General features: G+C 45.3%; 1 protein-coding gene across 2 annotated transcripts in view; it reads right to left on the bottom strand.

Moving 5' to 3' along the window:
* Nucleotides 1-18,529, bottom strand: part of LOC142584654 (nose resistant to fluoxetine protein 6-like) — a 44,267-nt gene extending 25,738 nt beyond the window's left edge. The window contains exons 1-2 of one of the 2 annotated variants that reach the window (XM_075694809.1): nt 17,850-18,529; nt 1,394-1,602 (exon numbers count right to left, since the gene is read on the bottom strand). In XM_075694809.1, the coding sequence (XP_075550924.1) occupies nt 1,394-1,602; nt 17,850-18,147 (507 nt within the window). In that variant the 5' untranslated portion in view covers nt 18,148-18,529. The remainder of the gene's footprint in view (nt 1-1,393; nt 1,603-17,849) is intronic. The other variant, XM_075694805.1, reaches the window with a different exon arrangement.
* Between the last annotated feature and the right edge of the window lie 739 nt (nt 18,530-19,268).

The following is a 19,268-nucleotide window of genomic DNA, read 5'->3' as shown; positions in this document are numbered from 1 at the left end:
AAACGGCATCGATCAGATCATCCAAAGTGGACAAATTCGATATGTCAATTTATATCTTGGGCGCTCTTCTTGGACACTTTAAGAAAATAAATAAGAAAATAAGAAATAAGTAATATATCTTACGTGGATTCGTTACGTTGTGTACAAGGATTCTGTAAAAGCTCCATTGTCATGTTACTAAGTTTTTTGAGATTCAGGTGCAACATATCAATTTCGTACGCTTTAGATCTGCTGTGAGACGTAATTCACAGAATTGTGATCTCATTTTTCATTGCTGAGTTAGAGTTGTAAACTTGATAGTCTAGTTTTCTGAAAATTTGCTATTTTTGTCAATTTTTCATTAAAATTGACGAGCCAAATGAAAATTCGAAATCATCAGTCACTACATTTTAATATGCAACAAACCTTGTCAAATTTGGCGCAGTGGTTCCCGAGAAAACAAATTCTCCTTCAACATGTATTTTGATAGGAGCACCCGAGCTTCCTCTTAATACTTGGCAATACGCAGCAAAGTACTCGTATATCCTCTTGTAAGGGTACCCCCCCCCGTCCCCCCTGTGTACGACTGCATCATGATGATCACGATATCTTAGATATGAATAACTTCGAGCCCAATATAATGAATAGAAAGCATGAATTCAACAGTACATTCCTTAAGCTTGCCCACATTTTCGTTTTGTAGGTTAGCCAACCGGACGCTATTCTGGTTAACTTCCCTGCCTTCTGCTTTTCTCTTTCCTTCCTTCCAGATTTTCGTTTGGAATACTTCTTGTTATGTTAAATGAAGCCACCTGATCAATTACGCCTGTTTGAGCCATTCACTTTACCGTATTTTATTGTGCTAGCATCAGTTGTTCGCTGTCAGTCTGTAACACCACACCGTATCTATAAGTGACGTTTTACGACTTAAATATAATCTCAGGTTGACCGGACCTAGTAGTGCTCTCGTAAAACAGCTTTTTGTCCGGCTGGCCTTTCCAAATTTTTTGCTTGCCTGGAGCAATAAAGTGGAACGGAATTTAAACAAAAACATTCTGAGAAATCGTTTATGTTCCTACAAGGCTTGCGTGTGGGTTTTTCTTATCTAATAAGCATTAGAAACTTGCAGCTTTTCATATCATTCATCTAGTGATGCAAACCAAAATAAAAAGAAGTCGTGGGTTCAGATCATTCTTAACTGTTAGGGTGAATGCAGCTGTCTCTGGTTTGATTTCTTACAATATTCCCCTTAGCGTCGCGTGAGCTAGTGCGTTTCTGTTTAGTTGAAACACTGGTATTATTTCTCCGATTCTTTTGGCTACCTGGCTTTAGAACGGGGGACCCTCTCACGAATGACTTCCTGCTGCTTATCCCAGTATGCCTCCTTCACAGTGGCTTGTGTAGTTGAACTCACGCGTAACATGCCGGCGGCGTGGAAGCGCTCCACGAGGCTGCGCATGGCTTCCTTGGGCATTTGGGCGAAGAGCGAGCAGTAGCGGCCTTTGAAGAGTAGCTCGCCCTGGTAGTCATGAAAGCGGGTCTTGAGGCACTGCTCGTAGCCTCCCAAACTCACTAGGCTGCCCTCGAGCAGGTTGGTCGGCACCAGGCCATTGGCGGTCACCACTAAAGGAACGCGCGGGGGGTTGGGGGGGGGGGGGGACGATCAATTTGTAACCTTGTCATGATGATCGGTGAGTGGCACGAATTAAAAAAAAATCAATAGTACTTCTCTAGAGCGCTAGACGCACTGTCCATATAAGACGCGTTGCTGATTAGAGATAATCGCACATGGCTCTCTGGAAAGCCTTTAGCGCTTTGCATTTATCAGCTCACGTCACATTGCACTGGCCTTCCACAAAGAAACTCCGTTTAAACTCTATTTAAGGTCGTGCCACGTATGCCACGTTGTCTGATTTTCAACCAAGCATTCCGATAATGATATCAAGCGATTAAAAAGAAGCTGCGCTCCACCATGAGCATCATCAAACCCAACCGCAACAAAAACCCTAACAACGCTAACAACAACAACACTCGTACGTGAGGGCCGTACGAAATATAATGATCAACTACTTTTTGAATGCAAGTCGGAAATCGTACAAGAATGGTCGTTTGGCGGTACGTCGCACCATCTTTTAAGCAGCCATCAATTGTCATTTGCTATAAACAGGTTGCGCCATCTAGCTACCAGCAGGCTAAAAATAAAGTTGACAGTCACTTTAGCATACCCTAAAGAGGATGAAGGCAAAAGCCTGCGCGCTCACGAAACATTTTATTTATTTATTTATTTATTTATTTATTTATTTATTTATTTATTTATTTACTTATTTTACCCACAGGGTTTGCACATTGCAGAGGGGAGGGGCATATTACAGACCAAAATTGAAAAAAAACAGCTGATACAATAAGAATAAGCCGCAGAAACAATCCACAAATTAATTGAAAACATGTGCAGTTGCAACTAAGAAAAAGCAGAGTAATTTAAAGATATAAAAATAAAAACAAACAAATAAACAGGCTAAACAGAAGAACAAATTGAATACAAACAATATGGCAATGTTAAGCATGTTATTCAAAGAACTCTTAAAGCACGATGTACCCGCAATAGCAGTAGCTGCTTCTGGCAGGTGATTCCATACGGAGGTGGTTCGAGGTATAAATTCGTGCGAATGGGTCACAGTTCTGCAACGAGGAACATAAACTTTTTGGAGGTGGTCAGTTCTAGATGATTGAAGGGAGGGGATTTATCGAACTGTTCACAAGGGTGATTGTTGTGATAGTAAATTTTATGAAGAAGAGTGAGCCAGGCTATTTTTCTCCGAATGGTAAGTTCCGGAAGGTTAAGCCGTGACTTCATCATGGTAACAGTGGCTGTGCGGTCATAATTGGATAAGATGAAGCGAATGGAACGCTGCTGCACTCTTTCAAGTTCGCTTATCAGTGTACTACGACCGGGATCCCAGATAGATGATGTCTGTTCAAGTGAGGGACGGAAGCGAGGAGTGTAGAGAAGCATTTTAAGTGATGGGGGTGCCATATAGAAATTTATTCGAAAGTGCTCAAGTGAACGGTTTGCTTTGGCGAGGATGTACCTTGCATGGTGCTTCCATGATAGGTTACCACAGGTGTGAACAGCTAGATATTTGTGAAATGAAAGAGACTCAAGGGATGTATTAGCAAGATGATAGTGTGGACATGACAATAAGGGGCGAGATATGCGCATTGATTTGCATTTTGAAGTGTTTCATTCCATCTTCCATGTTTGACACCGGGCAAGTATGTTATTTAAATCGGTCTGGAGCAAGGCAACATCTTCTTGGGTATGTATTTTCTGGTAAATTACACAGTCATCTGCGAATAGGCAAACCTTTGATGAAATGTTACTGCATAGGTCTTTCCTGAAAATTAAGAAAAATAAGGGTCCCTATACAGACCCCTGGGTAACACCCGATAGCACTGGTTGGACTGGTTAATCAACAGTATTAGGCAGTGTTTGGGTCCCACCGATGGCATCGGTTGTTGGGAACTCGGCGCTGACGCCCGTGGTTGTACCTGGGTCGCAAGCCCCAAGGGTAGCGTTGGCCTGGCGGCCTGGGGTACAACTGGAAGCATCCGAAGGTCCCGGCAAAGCATGAGTCGACTGGTAACAACAAAACAACTTGTTTATTTTAACATCGCAAAGAGTTGGCGGTCAGGTTGACCGAAGAAGAGAGACGGGAGAGCACTTTACTCAACAGAAGAAATCGGAGCCCTCCTTTTGGCGTCCGGGGGCAGCTGTTTTTATACTCTCGCAGTTGAGGGCAAGAAGGAACCCCTCAATAGACGAGCACGTGATTGTACAATGGGCTAATGGTGACGCACACTGTCGTAGCGCCGCCGGTCGGGCACAAAGACTGGGAGGAGAGGGTGACCCCTGCTGTCGCATCGCCTGGTTCGGGCACAATGACTGGAAGGAGAGGGTGACCCCTGCTGTCGCATCGCCTGGTTCGGGCACAATGGCACATACACTCACACACGCACATGAAGACACGTGGCATCGGAACATGCCTGGAAACGCCTGGAAACGCCTGGCGGGGAGCGTTGCGGCGACGCCGAACGGGCCAAAATGTCTGCCGCCCCGCCGCAGTCGCGCCGGCAAAACCGCGTGTCGCAGGCGAAACGCAACAGCAGGAACAAACTGAGTACAGTTAGAAAAGAAAGCTCGAATCCAGTTAAGCACATTAGGATCTAGATTTAATTGGCCAACTGATGACTAACCTTGTCAAATGCTTTAGAATATTTTAAAGAAATACGATCTATTTAAAATCCAGAAATCGAGCAAATGATTCAGGTCATCAGTAAAGAGCAGAAACTGTCTTTCGCGAGACAAGTTCTTGCAGCAGCCATGTTGTAAAGGTGAAAAAACTGGTTCGACTCAAGAAACTTAACAAGGTGAGTGAATGTCATCATCATCATCATCAGCCTAGTTACGCCCACTGCAGGGCAAAGGCCTCTCCCATACTTCTCCAACTACCCCGGTCATGTACTAATTGTGGCCATGTTGTCCCTGCAAACGTCTTAATGTCATCCGCCCACCTAACTTTCTGCCGCCCCCTGCTACGCATCCCTTCCCTTGGAATCCAGTCCGTAACCCTTAGTGACCATCGGTTATCTTCCCTCCTCATTACATGTCCGGCCCATGCCCATTTCTTTTTCTTGATTTCAACTAAGATGTCGTTTACCCGCGTTTGTTGCCTCACCCAATCTGCTCTTTTCTTATCCCTTAACGTCACACCCATCATTCTTCTTTCCATAGCTCGTTGCGTCGTCCTCAATTTCAGCAGAACCCTTTTCGTAAGTCTCCAGGTTTCTGCCCCATATGTGAGTACTGGTAACACACAGCTGTTATACACTTTCCTTTTGAGGGATAGTGGCAACCTGCTGTTCATGATTTGAGAATGCCTGCCAAACGCACCCCAGCCCATTCTTATTCTTCTGGTTATTTCAGTCTCATGATCCGGATCCGTGGTCACTACCTGCCCTAAGTAGATGTAGTCCCTTACCCCTTCCAGTGCTTCGCTACCTATCGTAAACTGCTGTTCTCTTCCGAGCCTGTTAAACATTACTTTAGTTTTCTGCAGATTAATTTTCAGACCCACCCTTCTGCTTTGCCTCTCCAGGTCAGTGAGCATGCATTGCAATTGGTCTCCTGAGTTACTAAGCAAGGCAATATCATCAGCGAATCGCAAGTTGCTAAGGTATTCTCCATCAACTTTTATCCCCAATTCTTCCCACTCCAGGCCTCTGAATACCTCCTGTAAACGTGCTGTGAATAGCATTGGAGATATCGTATCTCCCTGTCTGACGCCTTTCTTTATAGGGATTTTGTTGCTTTCTTTGTGGAGGACTACGGTGGCTGTGGAGCCGCTATAGATATCTTCCAGTATCTTTACATATGGCTCATCTACACCCTGATTCCGTAATGCCTCCATGACTGCTGAGGTTTCGACTGAATCAAACGCTTTCTCGTAATCAATGAAAGCTATATATAACGGTTGGTTATATTCTGCACATTTCTCTATCACTTGATTGATAGTGTGAATATGGTCTATTGTTGAGTAGCCTTTACGGAATCCTGCCTGGTCCTTTGGTTGACAGAAGTCTAAGGTGTTCCTGATTCTATTTGCGATTACCTTAGTAAATACTTTGTAGGCAACGGACAGTAAGCTGATCGGTCTATAATTTTTCAAGTCTTTGGCGTCCCCTTTCTTATGGATTAGGATTATGTTAGCGTTCTTCCAAGATTCCGGTACGCTCGAGGTTATGAGGCATTGCGTATACAGGGTGGCCAGTTTCTCTAGAACAATCTGACCACCATCCTTCAACAAATCTGCTGTTACCTGATCCTCCCCGGCTGCCTTCCCCCTTTGCATAGCTCCTAAGGCTTTCTTTACTTCTTCTGGCGTTACCTGTGGGATTTCGAATTCCTCTAGGCTATTCTCTCTTCCACTATCGTCGTGGGTGCCACTGGTACTGTATAAATCTCTATAGAACTCCTCAGCCATTTGAACTATCTCATCCATATTAGTAACGATATTGCCGGCTTTGTCTCTTAACGCACACATCTGATTTTTGCCTATTCCTAGTTTCTTCTTCACTGTTTTTAGGCTTCCTCCGTTCCTGAGAGCCTGTTCAATTCTATCCATATTATAGTTCCTGATGTCCGCTGTCTTACGCTTGTTGATTAACTTAGAAAGTTCTGCCAGTTCTATTCTAGCTGTAGGGTTAGAGGCTTTCATACATTGGCGTTTCTTGATCAGATCTTTCGTCTCCTGCGATAGCTTACTGGTTTCCTGTCTAACGGAGTTACCACCGACTTCTATTGCGCACTCCTTAATGGTTCCCATGAGATAGTCGTTCATTGCTTCAACACTAAGGTCCTCTTCCTGAGTTAAAGCCGAATACCTGTTCTGTAGCTTGATCCGGAATTCCTCTAGTTTCCCTCTTACCGCTAATTCATTGATTGGCTTCTTGTGTACCAGTTTCTTCCGTTCCCTCCTCAAGTCTAGGCTAATTCGAGTTCTTACCATCCTATGGTCACTGCAGCGTACCTTGCCGAGTACGTCTACATCTTGTATGATGCCAGGGTTCGCGCAGAGTATGAAGTCGATTTCATTTCTAGTCTCACCATTCGGGCTCCTCCACGTCCACTTTCGACTAACCCGCTTGCGGAAAAAGGTGTTCATTATCCGCATATTATTCTGTTCTGCAAACTCTACTAATAATTCTCCTCTGCTATTCCTAGAGCCTATGCCATATTCCCCCACTGACTTGTCTCCAGCCTGCTTCTTGCCTACCCTGGCATTGAAGTCGCCCATCAGTATAGTGTATTTTGTTTTGACTTTACCCATCGCCGATTCCACGTCTTCATAAAAGCTTTCGACTTCCTGGTCATCATGACTGCATGTAGGGGCATAGACTTGTACCACCTTCAATTTGTACCTCTTATTAAGTTTCACAACAAGACCTGCCACCCTCTCGTTAATGCTATAGAATTCCTGTATGTTACCAGCTATTTCCTTATTAATCAGGAATCCGACTCCTAGTTCTCGCCTCTCCGCTAAGCCCCGGTAACACAGTACATGCCCGCTTTTTAGCACTGTATATGCTTCTTTTGTCCTCCTAACCTCACTGAGCCCTATTATATCCCATTTACTACCCTCTAATTCCTCCAATAATACTGCTAGACTCGCCTCACTAGATAGCGTTCTAACGTTAAACGTTGCCAGGTTCAGATTCCAATGGCGGCCTGTCCGGAGCCAGGTATTCTTAGCACCCTCTGCAGCGTTACAGATCTGACCGCCGCCGTGGTCAGTTGCTTCGCGGCTGCTGGGGACTGAGGTCCGGGGTTTGATTGTTGTATTCATATAGGAGGTTGTGGCCAAGTACTGCACCAGGGTGGCCAATCCTGCTCTGGTGAGAGAGTGCGTTACCGGTTCTGGTCACCGGGATCAGGCCGCACTCCAGGCCTGTTTGTGCAATTTCTCAACACACGGTTTTTTTTCTTTTTTTTTGTATATCCCGGAGGAGAATTGCGCGGCACCGGGATTTGAATCACGGTCCTCTTGCACTGGAGACGGATACTCTACCGTCCCCGCAGGAGTTAAATTAAAAATTGAATTATGGTGTTTTGCGTGACAAAAACCACGAGTTTTTGTCACAGTGGAGTGAATGTAGTGTGTTCAAAAACTTTACATGGAACAGATTTGAGTGAAATTGAACGGAAATTTGATGGGTTGTGTGTTACCCCAGACTTGCGAACTGGAACAATCTTCCATACCAGCCAGTTTTCCGGAAGGTTAGAATGCGGCAGGGACTGCGTGCCAGAATGATAGAACAGTATTCAACAGTGTTTTTCAAGAATTTCGTACTGATGCTGCTAACGCCACATGATGATTATTCTTTAAGTTTCTTAATGATGCTGCGAATACCCTCAGAAGTAATAAAAATGGCGTCCATGGGCAAGTAATCAGGTAATGTCAAGAGATGTTGTTTATTGGTACCTACAGGGCAAGAAAAAGCTTCTATAAATGTGCTATTTAGATCAGATGCGCATTCTATGTCAGGTACGGGATGTCCTTCCATCGTTTGCAAAGTTATTGCGCTGCATTCCTTGCCGTGCATGACACTCCAAAATGGTCTAGAATCATTTTTTAGCATAGCTGCAAGGGTGCGATTAAAAAAAAGAAACATTTAGATTGTTTCATTTCAGATAAGTAAGTTGTGGTTGCAGATTTTTAGGCTGACCAGCGTTTATCAGACCGAGATTTGAGAGCAGCACGATAGAGCCTTTTCTTACGGTTTGAAAGGTGGTTAATATATATATTGTATCACAGGGCGCTCGTATTCGAAAAAAACCTTTCTTGATAGGAATTTATTTAAAGGTTAGTTCCGTAATTTTAGTTTTGAAAAAGTCGCAGTTGCTTTGCATAGATCGTTCAAAGTTTTCGAACATTAACACATCTAAAAAGGAGCACAATTCATTGTTAATCGCGTGGAAATCAGCTTTTTTATAATCGCGTATTCTTTTAAGATGTTTACGCGCGCGTTAGAATGGCAGTGAAATCTTTGCCTGAATATTTTCATTATCACTTATACAGGGGTACTATACACACAAGATACAATTTCCGGTGATGATGTCTAAACAAGGTCAAGGATGGTCAAAACAAGGTCAAACAAGGTCAAGAATAAACAAGGTCAAGATGTATTATTTGTAACGAGTGTAGGAAACTGAACCAGCTGTGTCAAACCAAAATCCGAAAAGATGTGAAGAAATTCTCCCGCATCATCCGAGTTAGGCGACGAATATGAGTACGAATTAGATCGTACAATGTTAGGAAACTTGAAATCACTTAATAGAATGACCGGCGCTGCGGGAAGCATGATGTTCACATGATAAGGGCAATCATGAAGGTCATAAAAAAAATTGCAACAACCAGAAGGCGGCCGATAGCATACACCAGCGACAATTTTTTTTAAAGCCAAGTAGAGGCAGCACCATGTCGCATCCAAACTAGACTTTATAACTGCAGCGTAGCTTTCCACGTTTAAGCAGGAAGGACGCCCCCACCACATCGATTAGGCCTATCGCAGCGAAATATTTTTCACAGCAAAACAACTCTTCGTTTAGTATTTCATCAGAAAGCCAAGTTTCGGCTGACGCGACAATATCCCCGTTAGAATCGTTAATCACTGCGCACACTTCATCTTTCTTAGACAAAAGGCTGCGAACATTATTAGAGAGCACGCTCAGGTTGCTATTGTTAGCGGAAACGCCGCCACCCCTGGCTTTCTCCTAGCTTTCCGAGGAAGCAAGTGCGCGACCAGAACCAAGGTGCCAAAGAGACGAGTTGGCGGCATTAGTTGCGCGTCTGGATGGTCCTATTTCATATACTGCGTCAGCACTGCAGTCATAGTCGTAGCATTTTTCATTAGAGATTAATTTGTCATACCGCAATGTGAAAGGGCAGTTAAGTGCTCAGGCATAAATTATTAGTTTGTCTCTAACACCACGAGTGCTGGCTGAAAAATCCTCCCGCATGGCCACCCTGCTTCTTTGAGCGTGTGACGCTTCGAAAAAAAAATTTTCTTGTGTTTTGTATAGGCGCAAAAGTTTGCTATAATGGGTCGAACTTTGTTAGTGGGAAATTTCCCCATTCTATGCATGCGCAAGCGCAATGTTATCGCCAGATAAGATTAGTTCGAGAGACTGCCAGATTAAACTTAAAACATTTTCTTCTGTGTGATGTGCCGTTTCAGAAGCGTTATCAACGATTCCAAAAAATACTAGATTGTCCTTTCGACAGCGATCTTCCGCTACATCAAGACGCGCGCATAGCATCAGCGCCTCGCTTTGCGCTTGCTGAATTAGTTGACACATTGTAATAATAATAATTGGGGTTTTACGTGCCAAAACCAATTTCTGATTATGAGGCACGCCGTAGTGGAGGACTCCGGAAATTTTGACCACCTGGGGTTCTTTAACGTGCACCTAAATCTAGGCACACGGGTGTTTTCGCATTTCACCCCCATCGAAATGCGGCCACCGTGGCCGGGATTCGATCCCGCGACCTCCTGCTCAGCAGCCCAACACCATAGCCACTGAGCAACCACGGCGGGTGATGCATTGTTGTTAGTTCACACAGTACATTATGCAAATTAGATGTCGGCTTTTTGACATTTTCTAGGCGCTTAATTATGGTAGGAATATCTTTAGTAAGCGATTGCTGCTGACTCTTAAGCTCTATAGGATATCAGTTGACATCGTCATCTGTGCGGCTTCAATGCGAATGGAGCGTTCATGCATGTGTTTCATCAATTTGTGTATCTCATTAAGCTGATCATCCTTGGGACCCGGGTTCTGATCAACATCACCGCATATTGACAGCAGCAATTCACACAAAGGCACAAATAAGGCTTCTGGGCATGGAAGCACCCCGATACAACGGTTGTGTCGGGAAAGTGCCTTGGTTGAATTTCTCGTCAAACAGCAAATTTCAGCCATAATGCTTAGACATATTCATAAGGCTTAGCACTTGTTTACGGGCTCTAGCACTGTGCGATGATAAGTCAGAGATTTTAAATATGACCAGTCGAATATTGAAGATCAGGCGTGGAGTTGTCGCTCTCAGACCGCAGCGGCAAAAGCCAAGGAGACCTTTGATGCTCTTATCGAAGACAGGTGAGTAACTATAGACTAAATAGCGAGAATGCTTGAAACAGTTGTCACAGTGCTGTTCGGACGATGATTAAAAGCTTAGGTCCCCGGCACCTAGAGCACTGCAGATGCTATGTCACGCATTGCGCGGCAAGTGACTTGCAAAAAAAGAAAGACCTTGCAGCACGACAAGGTGCACTTTCACACTTCTAGATAAAATTGGTTGGGAACTGCTTCCGCACCCGCTTTCAAGCTTTGGTCTGGCTCATTCGTACTTTCATCTGTTCGGATACTTGAAGAATAAAATGTAAGTCTAGGGATATGAGCCAGCAGGGATACGTGCAGCAGTGCACCACTGTCTGCAACGGAGTTCTCTCAGGAGGGGATTTTCAGTCTTTCCGACCAGTAGGGAAAGATGCGTGCAAAGAAATGGGGCATTAAGTGAAATATTGAAGGAATGTAAAACCAACACTATGAACAACAAAACAAGGTCGCACTGTCTCGCTTTCAATAATGCAGCGTAATAATTTATGAAAAACTTTTGCCATTTACTTTCAGGACGATCATCGTATGGTATTATTTATATTCGACATGCCATCACTCGATCTCAACGTCTGAAGCTTGTGTCTCAGTGTTTCAACATTTGATTCGCTTAAGTTCATTTCGGATAGTAGCATCCAAGATTGTAATGAGAAGACGTGTTATTAGTGCAGGTAGAAAGAACGACCATGTTAGATTGATAGATGTCCGTGCTTTTATTGTAACGATTGATGGTGTTTTACGTTCAGAGGTTCCAGACTTGAGGAACAACGTAGTGGAAAGCTCCGGTTTGATATGATCTCAGGAAATTCTTTAATATGCATAATCGGCCATAAAGATTTGCAGGAAACAATATAGAAAGGAAACATCTTACTCCAATTTAAGGTTTCCGTGTTTAGCACTTTATGAGACCTACATAATGATGCAGTAAAATATAAGCGCTGTTTTAGAGCAGACTGCAAATTCACACTTGTCGTGGGACACATGTCCCGTAACCTTCTGAGGCAGACTGTGTTGGCAAGCTTAAGTTTGCAGCTTTTATCATATTCTTCCTTTACAACCGGTTATATGGCGGCTGCAGCTGGGAATTTATCCCGTGACTTCGTGCTCCGAGACAAGATGCGAGTTTGCAACAGCGTAAATAGCTCCTCCAATTATAAAACATTACGACCCGGATCCACAAGGCTGTTAGCGTGTAAAAACGGTAGATCAAATTACCCACCGGCCAGTGGTCATACCGAATTGCATGATAGCCGAGGTTATGGCCAAATGCACGTATATTAACGAACAAAAGGCTTTATGAATTCCACCCCAAGCGACAATGCAATGTGCGAGACAGCTCCTTGGAAGTCAAGGTAAAGCAGCACCCTGTCCAAGCAGAAGGAGGCATGGTTGGTGGACCACTTGCGCCTCAGTTAAAAAATTGCTGCGGTGAACAGCTTTCGTAATGCGAGACAGATTGAAGCAGGGGTGCCTTGAGTAACCAAACCAATCGTTAAGCTTGTATTTTATCAAGTGGGAATAATGTCATTTTGCTTGGAGATGTCATCATCATCCTCATCATCATCAGCCTGGTTACGCCCACTGCAGGGCAAAGGCCTCTCCCATACTCCTCCAACAACCCCGGTCATGTACTAATTGTGGCCATGCCGTCCCTGCAAACTTCTTAATCTCATCCGCCCACCTAACTTCCTGCCGCCCCCTGCTACGCTTCCATTCCCTTGGGATCCAGTCCGTAACCCTTAATGACCATCGGTTATCTTCCCTCCTCATTACATGTCCTGCCCATGCCCATTTCTTTTTCTTGATTTCAACTAAGATGTCATTAACTCGCGTTTGTTCCCTCACCCAATCTGCTCTTTTCTTATCCCTTAAGGTTACACCTATCATTCTTCTTTCCATAGCTCGTTGTGTCGTCCTCAATTTGAGTAGAACTCTTTTCGTAAGCCTCCAGGTTTCTGCCCCGTAGGTGAGTACTGGTAAGACACAGCTATTATATACTTTTCTCTTGAGGAATAATGGCAACCTGCTGTTCATGATCTGAGAATGCCTGCCAAACGCACCCCAGCCCATTCTTATTCTTCTGATTATTTCCGTCTCATGATCCGGATCCGCCGACACTACCTGCCCCAAGTAGGTGTATTCCCTTACGACTTCCAGTGCCTCGCTGCCTATTGTAAATTGCTGTTCTCTTCCAGACTGTTAAACATTACTTTAGTTTTCTGCAGATAAATTTTTAGACCTACTCTTCTGCTTTGCCTCTCCAGATCAGTGAGCATGCATTGCAATTGGTCCCCTGAGTTACTAAGCAAGGCAATATCATCAGCGAATCGCAAGTTACTAAGGTATTCTCCATTAACTTTTATCCCCAATTCTTCCCAATCCAGGTCTCTGAATACCTCCTGTAAACACGCTGTGAATAGCATTGGAGAGATCGTATCTCCCTGCCTGACGCCTTTCTTTATTGGGATTTTGTTGCTTGCTTTATGGAGGACTACGGTGGCTGTGGAGCCGCTATAGATATCTTTCAGTATTTTTACATACGGCTCGTCTACACCCTGATTCCGTAATGCATCCACGACTGCTGAGGTTTCGACTGAATCAAACGCTTTCTCGTAATCAATGAAAGCTATATATAAGGGTTGGTTATATTCTGCACATTTCTCTATCACTTGATTGATAGTGTGAATATGGTCTATTGTTGAGTAGCCTTTACGGAATCCTGCCTGGTCCTTTGGTTGACAGAAGTCTAAGGTGTGCCTGATTCTATTTGCGATTACCTTAGTAAATACTTTGTAGGCAACGGACAGTAAGCTGATCGGTCTATAATTTTTCAAGTCTTTGGCGTCTCCTTTCTTATGAATTAGGATTATGTTAGCGTTCTTGCAAGATTCCGGTACGCTCGAGGTTATGAGGCATTACGTATACAGGGTGGCCAGTTTTTCTAGAACAATCTGTCCGCCATCCTTCAACAAATCTGCTGTTACCTGATCCTCCCCAGCTGCCTTCCCCCTTTGCATATCTCCCAAGGCTTTCTTTACTTCTTCCGGCGTTACCTTTTGGGAATTCGAATTCCTCTAGACTATTTTCTCTTCCATGATCGTCGTGAGTGCCACTGGTACTGTATAAGTATCTATAGAACTCCTCAGCCACTTGAACTATCTCATCCATATTAGTAATGATATTGCCGGCTTTGTCTCTTAACGCATACATCTGGTTCTTGCCAATTCCCAGTTTCTTCTTCACTGTTTTTAGGCTTCCTCCGTTCCTGAGAGCATGTTCAATTCTATCCATATTATACTTCCTTATGTCAGCTGTCTTACGCTTGTTGATTAACTTCGAAAGTTCTGCCAGTTCTATTCTAGCTGTAGGGTTAGAGGCTTTCATACATTGACGTTTCATGATCAGATCTTTCCTCTCTTGCGATAGTTTGCTGGTATCCTGCCTAATAGAGTTACCACCGACTTCCATTGCACACTCCTTAATGACGCCCACAAGATTGTCGTTCATTGCTTCAACACTAAGGTCCTCTTCCTGAGTTAAAGCCGAATACCTGTTCTGTAGCTTGATCTGGAATTCCTCTATTTTCCCTCTTACCGCTAACTCATTAATCGGCTTCTTATGTACCAGTTTCTTCCGTTCCCTCCTCAGGTCTAGGCTAATTCGAGTTTTTACCATCCTGTGGTCACTGCAGCGCACCTTGCCGAGCACGTCCACATCTTGTATGATGCCAGGGTTCGCGCAGAGTATGAAGTCTATTTCATTTCTAGTCTCGCCGTTCGGGCTCCTCCACGTTCACTTTCGGCTATCCCGCTTGCGGAAGAAGGTGTTCATTATCCTCATATTATTCTGTTCCGCAAACTCTACTAATAACTCTCCCCTGCTTTTCCTAGTGCCTATGCCATATTCCCGCACTGCCTTGTCTGCAGCCTGCTTCTTGCCTACCTTGGCATTAAAGTCGCCCATTAGTATAGTGTATTTAGTTTTCACTCTACCCATCGCCGATTCCACGTCTTCATAGAAGCTTTCGACTTCCTGGTCATCATGACTGGATGTAGGGGCGTAGACCTGTACAATCTTCATTTTGTACCTCTTATTAAGTTTCACAACAAGACCTGCCACCCTCTCGTTAATGCTATAGAATTCCTGTATGTTACCAGCTATATTCTTATTAATCAGGAATCCGACTCCTAGTTCTCTTCTCTCCGCTAAGCCCCGGTAGCACAGGACGTGCCCGCTTTTTAGCACTGTATATGCTTCTTTTGGCCTCCTAACTTCACTGAGCCCTATTATATCCCGTTTACTGTCCTCTAATTCCTCCAATAGCACTGCTAGACTCGCCTCACTAGATAGCGTTCTAGCGTTAAACGTTGCCAAGTTCATATTCCAATGGCGGCCTGTCCGGAGCCAGTGATTCTTAGCACCCTCTACTGCGTCGCAGGTCTGACCACCGCCGTGGTCAGTTGCTTCGCAGCTGCTGGGGACTGAGGGCCGGGGTTTGATTGTTGTGTTCATATAGGAGGTTGTGGCCAAGTACTGCACCAGAGTGGCCAATCCTGCTCTGGTGAGGGAGTGCGTTTCCGGTTCTGGTCACCGGGATCAGGCCACACTCCTGGCCTGTTTGTGCAATTTTATCAACACGCGGAGCTTTTTTTTTAATCCGGTGGAAAATTGCCGGCACCGGGATTCGAACCACGGACCTCTTGCACGCGAGGCGGGTGTTCTACCTCTACGCCACCGCTGCAGATGTGGGAGATGCCAGATGTAGGTGGTGCGACGGGAGGTGGGGGGGGGGGTTGGAGGGGGAGGGAGTCAGGGTGGTATAGAAACAACTTGGATAGGCAGCAAAAGAATGTTGTACGCATATAGGAGGTGGCGGTGGTGGAGAAGTATAACCCTATAGCCTCAATACTTTAACTTCCGAGTGTGATGAGACGCATTTTGAATAGCTGTTTCTCCCGAAGGTTATGTGACTGAGTAACTGTATAAGCGTATCGTAATCTACATTATACCTCCACGTTTGTTTTGTTAGTCTCTGTCTTCCTCCGTGTGTGTCCGCGAGCAGTCAGTCATGAGGTGTTGTTCACCTCGCGTCTTACAGAGTGGTCAGCTCCGTGCAACTGTGTTAGCAAACAGGTACGTTATTTCTGGCACTTGTGTTTTCGCCTCATTCGCGGCTGGTTATTTTCGAAGCTTCATATATGGAGGGATTATGTTCTACTTAAAGGTGTTTTGCAGCATGTCTCACCAATGTACACTCTATAATGGTATACTCAACTGGTCGCTTCAGAGAGCTGTCACCTTGCTGTAAAGTTGTGCAATATAGCTTCAAAGCTATATACTACGAGGATGTATACATTTATTCACGGCTCTTGTTTTATCATCAACACTGTAGCCAGCCTGCTATGGTAATACAACTTAGTTATTGTCTCTTACACTGCTTTTGAAGCGCGACCATAGAGGCGGATCATAAAGAAACTTGCCCCGACACTGAGAGTGGCATACCAGGCCTCGGTAACATTATGAGCAAATTGACCGATGTGGCTGCTTCTCTTGAAGAGTACTCTTGAAGAGTCCGGCAGCCTCGTGCCGCCAGCTTCCCAATAGGTGGGTGTCCTTCCAAGCATCTGGAACTTCCGTAGTTTCCGCGGGCCTCATGCCGGAAGCGAGCTTGTGCTTGTTTTACCGTTTTGCCGGTAGTGGCAGCATTCGTCTCCCTCCCAAAGCAGCGGCAGATGCTCGACTAAGTCGCCAAAGCAGTGGTGGGGACTAGGGGCGTCGAGACACCCTCGCAAATCTGTATAGCGTCCCCTTTAGAGATGAAAATCCATATAAACAACTGAGCCTCAGGTAGTGGTACATCTCTAGCGATCAGAAAAAACCGGTGGCTTTCCAGTGGCACCAGGATTCGAACCTAGTACTTCGCGCATATGAGACGCACGCTCTACCATTTCACCACCGGTACGGTTGGATGACCAGTTGGATATGCCGTAAAGAAAGAGGAGTACTGCATACACATTTTGCGGGAGTAAGTGCTCGCCAGATATTTGAGTCCATTTTCCAGAGTTGTCGTATACTTGTCGAACAAAAGGAGCACGTTCCCTCATCTAGTGCCTGAGGCAGAGTGAACGTGCTACCTGGGTGTTTATAAAAGGACTTGTTTAAAATAAATTTACATATGGCAGTTAGTGGAGCTGATGCAATAATTGGCAAACGCGAACATATGACAATTTATTTCGTCTGGATCTAGATATTCTTGCTGCAATCTTTAGCATCAACTGCAGTAGAAACGCAAAGACGCAAGTTCTAAACGCAAGGTTGACACCACTTGACCGCACCATAATGGTGTTTGTAAACGAACGTAGCAACATGAATGCAACTGCACTAGAGTGCTTATTAGGATATCCGCCCGCTGTTGTGTCAGTCAAATCAGCTCATGATGTTGCATGTCAGGGGCTGACCGGTGGCTAAACTGAACATAACGAATTTAATATTTATCAGCGATTTGAAGCTACCTGCATGTTGACGTTTAGTTTGAAGTCACAGATATTCTCTTTGGCCACAAAAGACGGAATAGTAGAATACTGCTTATGTAGCTCCGTTTCATTCTGAGCTCTCGACCACCCCTGGCTGCACGACTGGCTGCACGCTGGCTCCATGCAAGAAAACTGGCTATTCGTATATATGATATTCGTTACCTTGCTTTGAGTGTACTACGCATGTAGAATAGAAACGATGCAAAACAGTTAAGAAATTATTAAAGACAAAGTTCAACGCTGCGATGCGCACCCGTTATATTCGCCTGCGAAACTAGGTATTTAAATACAAGCAGTAGCTTCAAGAGTAGCAGCTTCACAGATTAAGAAACAGGTCCTATACTTCACGCTGTATATGAATTCCATCAAATACACGAAGATCGGAACGAGTCTCGCTTTATGTTCTGACGACAGTTTGGGCACACGAGATTCTAGCTTCCGCCGGAGCTCGATAAATAGAAGGCCGGTCTTTTCATGTGCGTTAATGGGACAGACCGGTATGCTTTTGCTGGCTTTCCCACTGAAGTGAATTGCCAACTTTTGCTGACAGTTTACTTCAGTGGCCCTGATCAAGCTTGGTTACTACCCACAGATGTACTCACTGCGGATCGCCCATGGTTCCTTGAGCCTTAGATGCAGGAAGAGCTTGATGAGACTCGAAGAACAGGCAGCGCCGAGCTCCCCACTCGTCAACAACTCCGAGACCAGCGGCAGCGCCTTCCGGGAAAGCAGAGTGAGGGCATCGTCCACGTCGGCCTCAAAGCTGCGCGTGCTTGCCTCGCTGTCAATCGGCGCTCCAGCCACGGTGGTTGTGTTCTCATCGACGCATTCACTGGAAGCGATAAAGTGGGCGACCATGTATCCAAGCAGAGGAAGCCTGTTGCTACCTATCAAGTTCATCGCGCTTGCTGCTTATTATACACCGCTCTCACTATCCGTGCACTGGGCGAAGCACTAGAGCTTGCGTGCAGCACGTCCGCAGGACGAGCAAGCTGACATGCCCTATCTTACGTTGTCTAAACAACGCGCACTAGGACGGCAAGTGCCTTGGAACTGCGTGGACAGACTGGCTTTAGAAAAAACAGAGATAAAGACCAGCGTATGCGGATGGCTGTAACTTAACGACCTGCCAGCAGGTACTGCGTACCGCCCAAGCGGGCCTCCGGTGTCGACTTGTTCGCATCATCAGATCTCTGAATCGGAACAGTGCATCGTCGTGCACGCTCCGTTGGGCGCAGATTATGCTGCGCTCAGATTGACAGAGGGGGCGAAACACGAGAGAGCACCGATGAGGAAGATGAGCAGGACGGGAACTATAGAGAACGCCAAAGCAACAAGGACGTCTTCGCGCGCATTGAAAATAAACTTTGGCGCACGCACAAGGCATGGAGGAGAGGAGGTTGAGAATACCATCGAGAGGCACCCCAAGGGACTGGAATGCTGTCCACGGAGCGTGGAGCGCCGCGGAGTAAATAAAACGCCGCCGTAAAGGCCGCCACTGCACGCTTGGCCGCTGCTACGCCAATCTACGCGCGTTGTGCTGAGAGTATTTTGCATTCGGCAGCGTCACGGGCAATCCGAAGGGCACAGGTTGCGCCGCGCAACCGCGACAACTACGCAGGCTAATGAGGAAGTCAAACGACGTGAGCACTTTGTGTGAGCGGTGGAATATTTAGAGAGATAAACCAAACAGGTAACTACGATGTAAAAGGAGAAAAAAAATGAGAGGCACAAATGCGCACTTATGGCAGCCTTAGCAACCAATGTTCTCATCACGTCGCTCAGAAAACAATTAATTGGTTCGCAGTACCGTAATGGACGGCGGAAGGAACAATGAATGTGCAAGGTTGACCACGGATCTAAATAATCTCGCTTAATATGGCATTATTTGGGCTAATTACTATTTACGAGGCTCCCCCCAGTGCGCATCTTCTGTACCTCTCTCAGCACGATCTTCTCTGTATCACAAGCACGTTTTCAAGGATTTAGACGTGGCTTTTGCGTGGAAGTATTTTTGCGCT

Source organism: Dermacentor variabilis, chromosome 1 (assembly GCF_050947875.1).
Source record: "Dermacentor variabilis isolate Ectoservices chromosome 1, ASM5094787v1, whole genome shotgun sequence".
NCBI lineage: Eukaryota > Metazoa > Arthropoda > Arachnida > Ixodida > Ixodidae > Dermacentor > Dermacentor variabilis.
The sequence above is the reverse complement of the archived record's forward strand: the minus strand, read 5'-3'. Positions and strand labels throughout refer to the sequence as shown.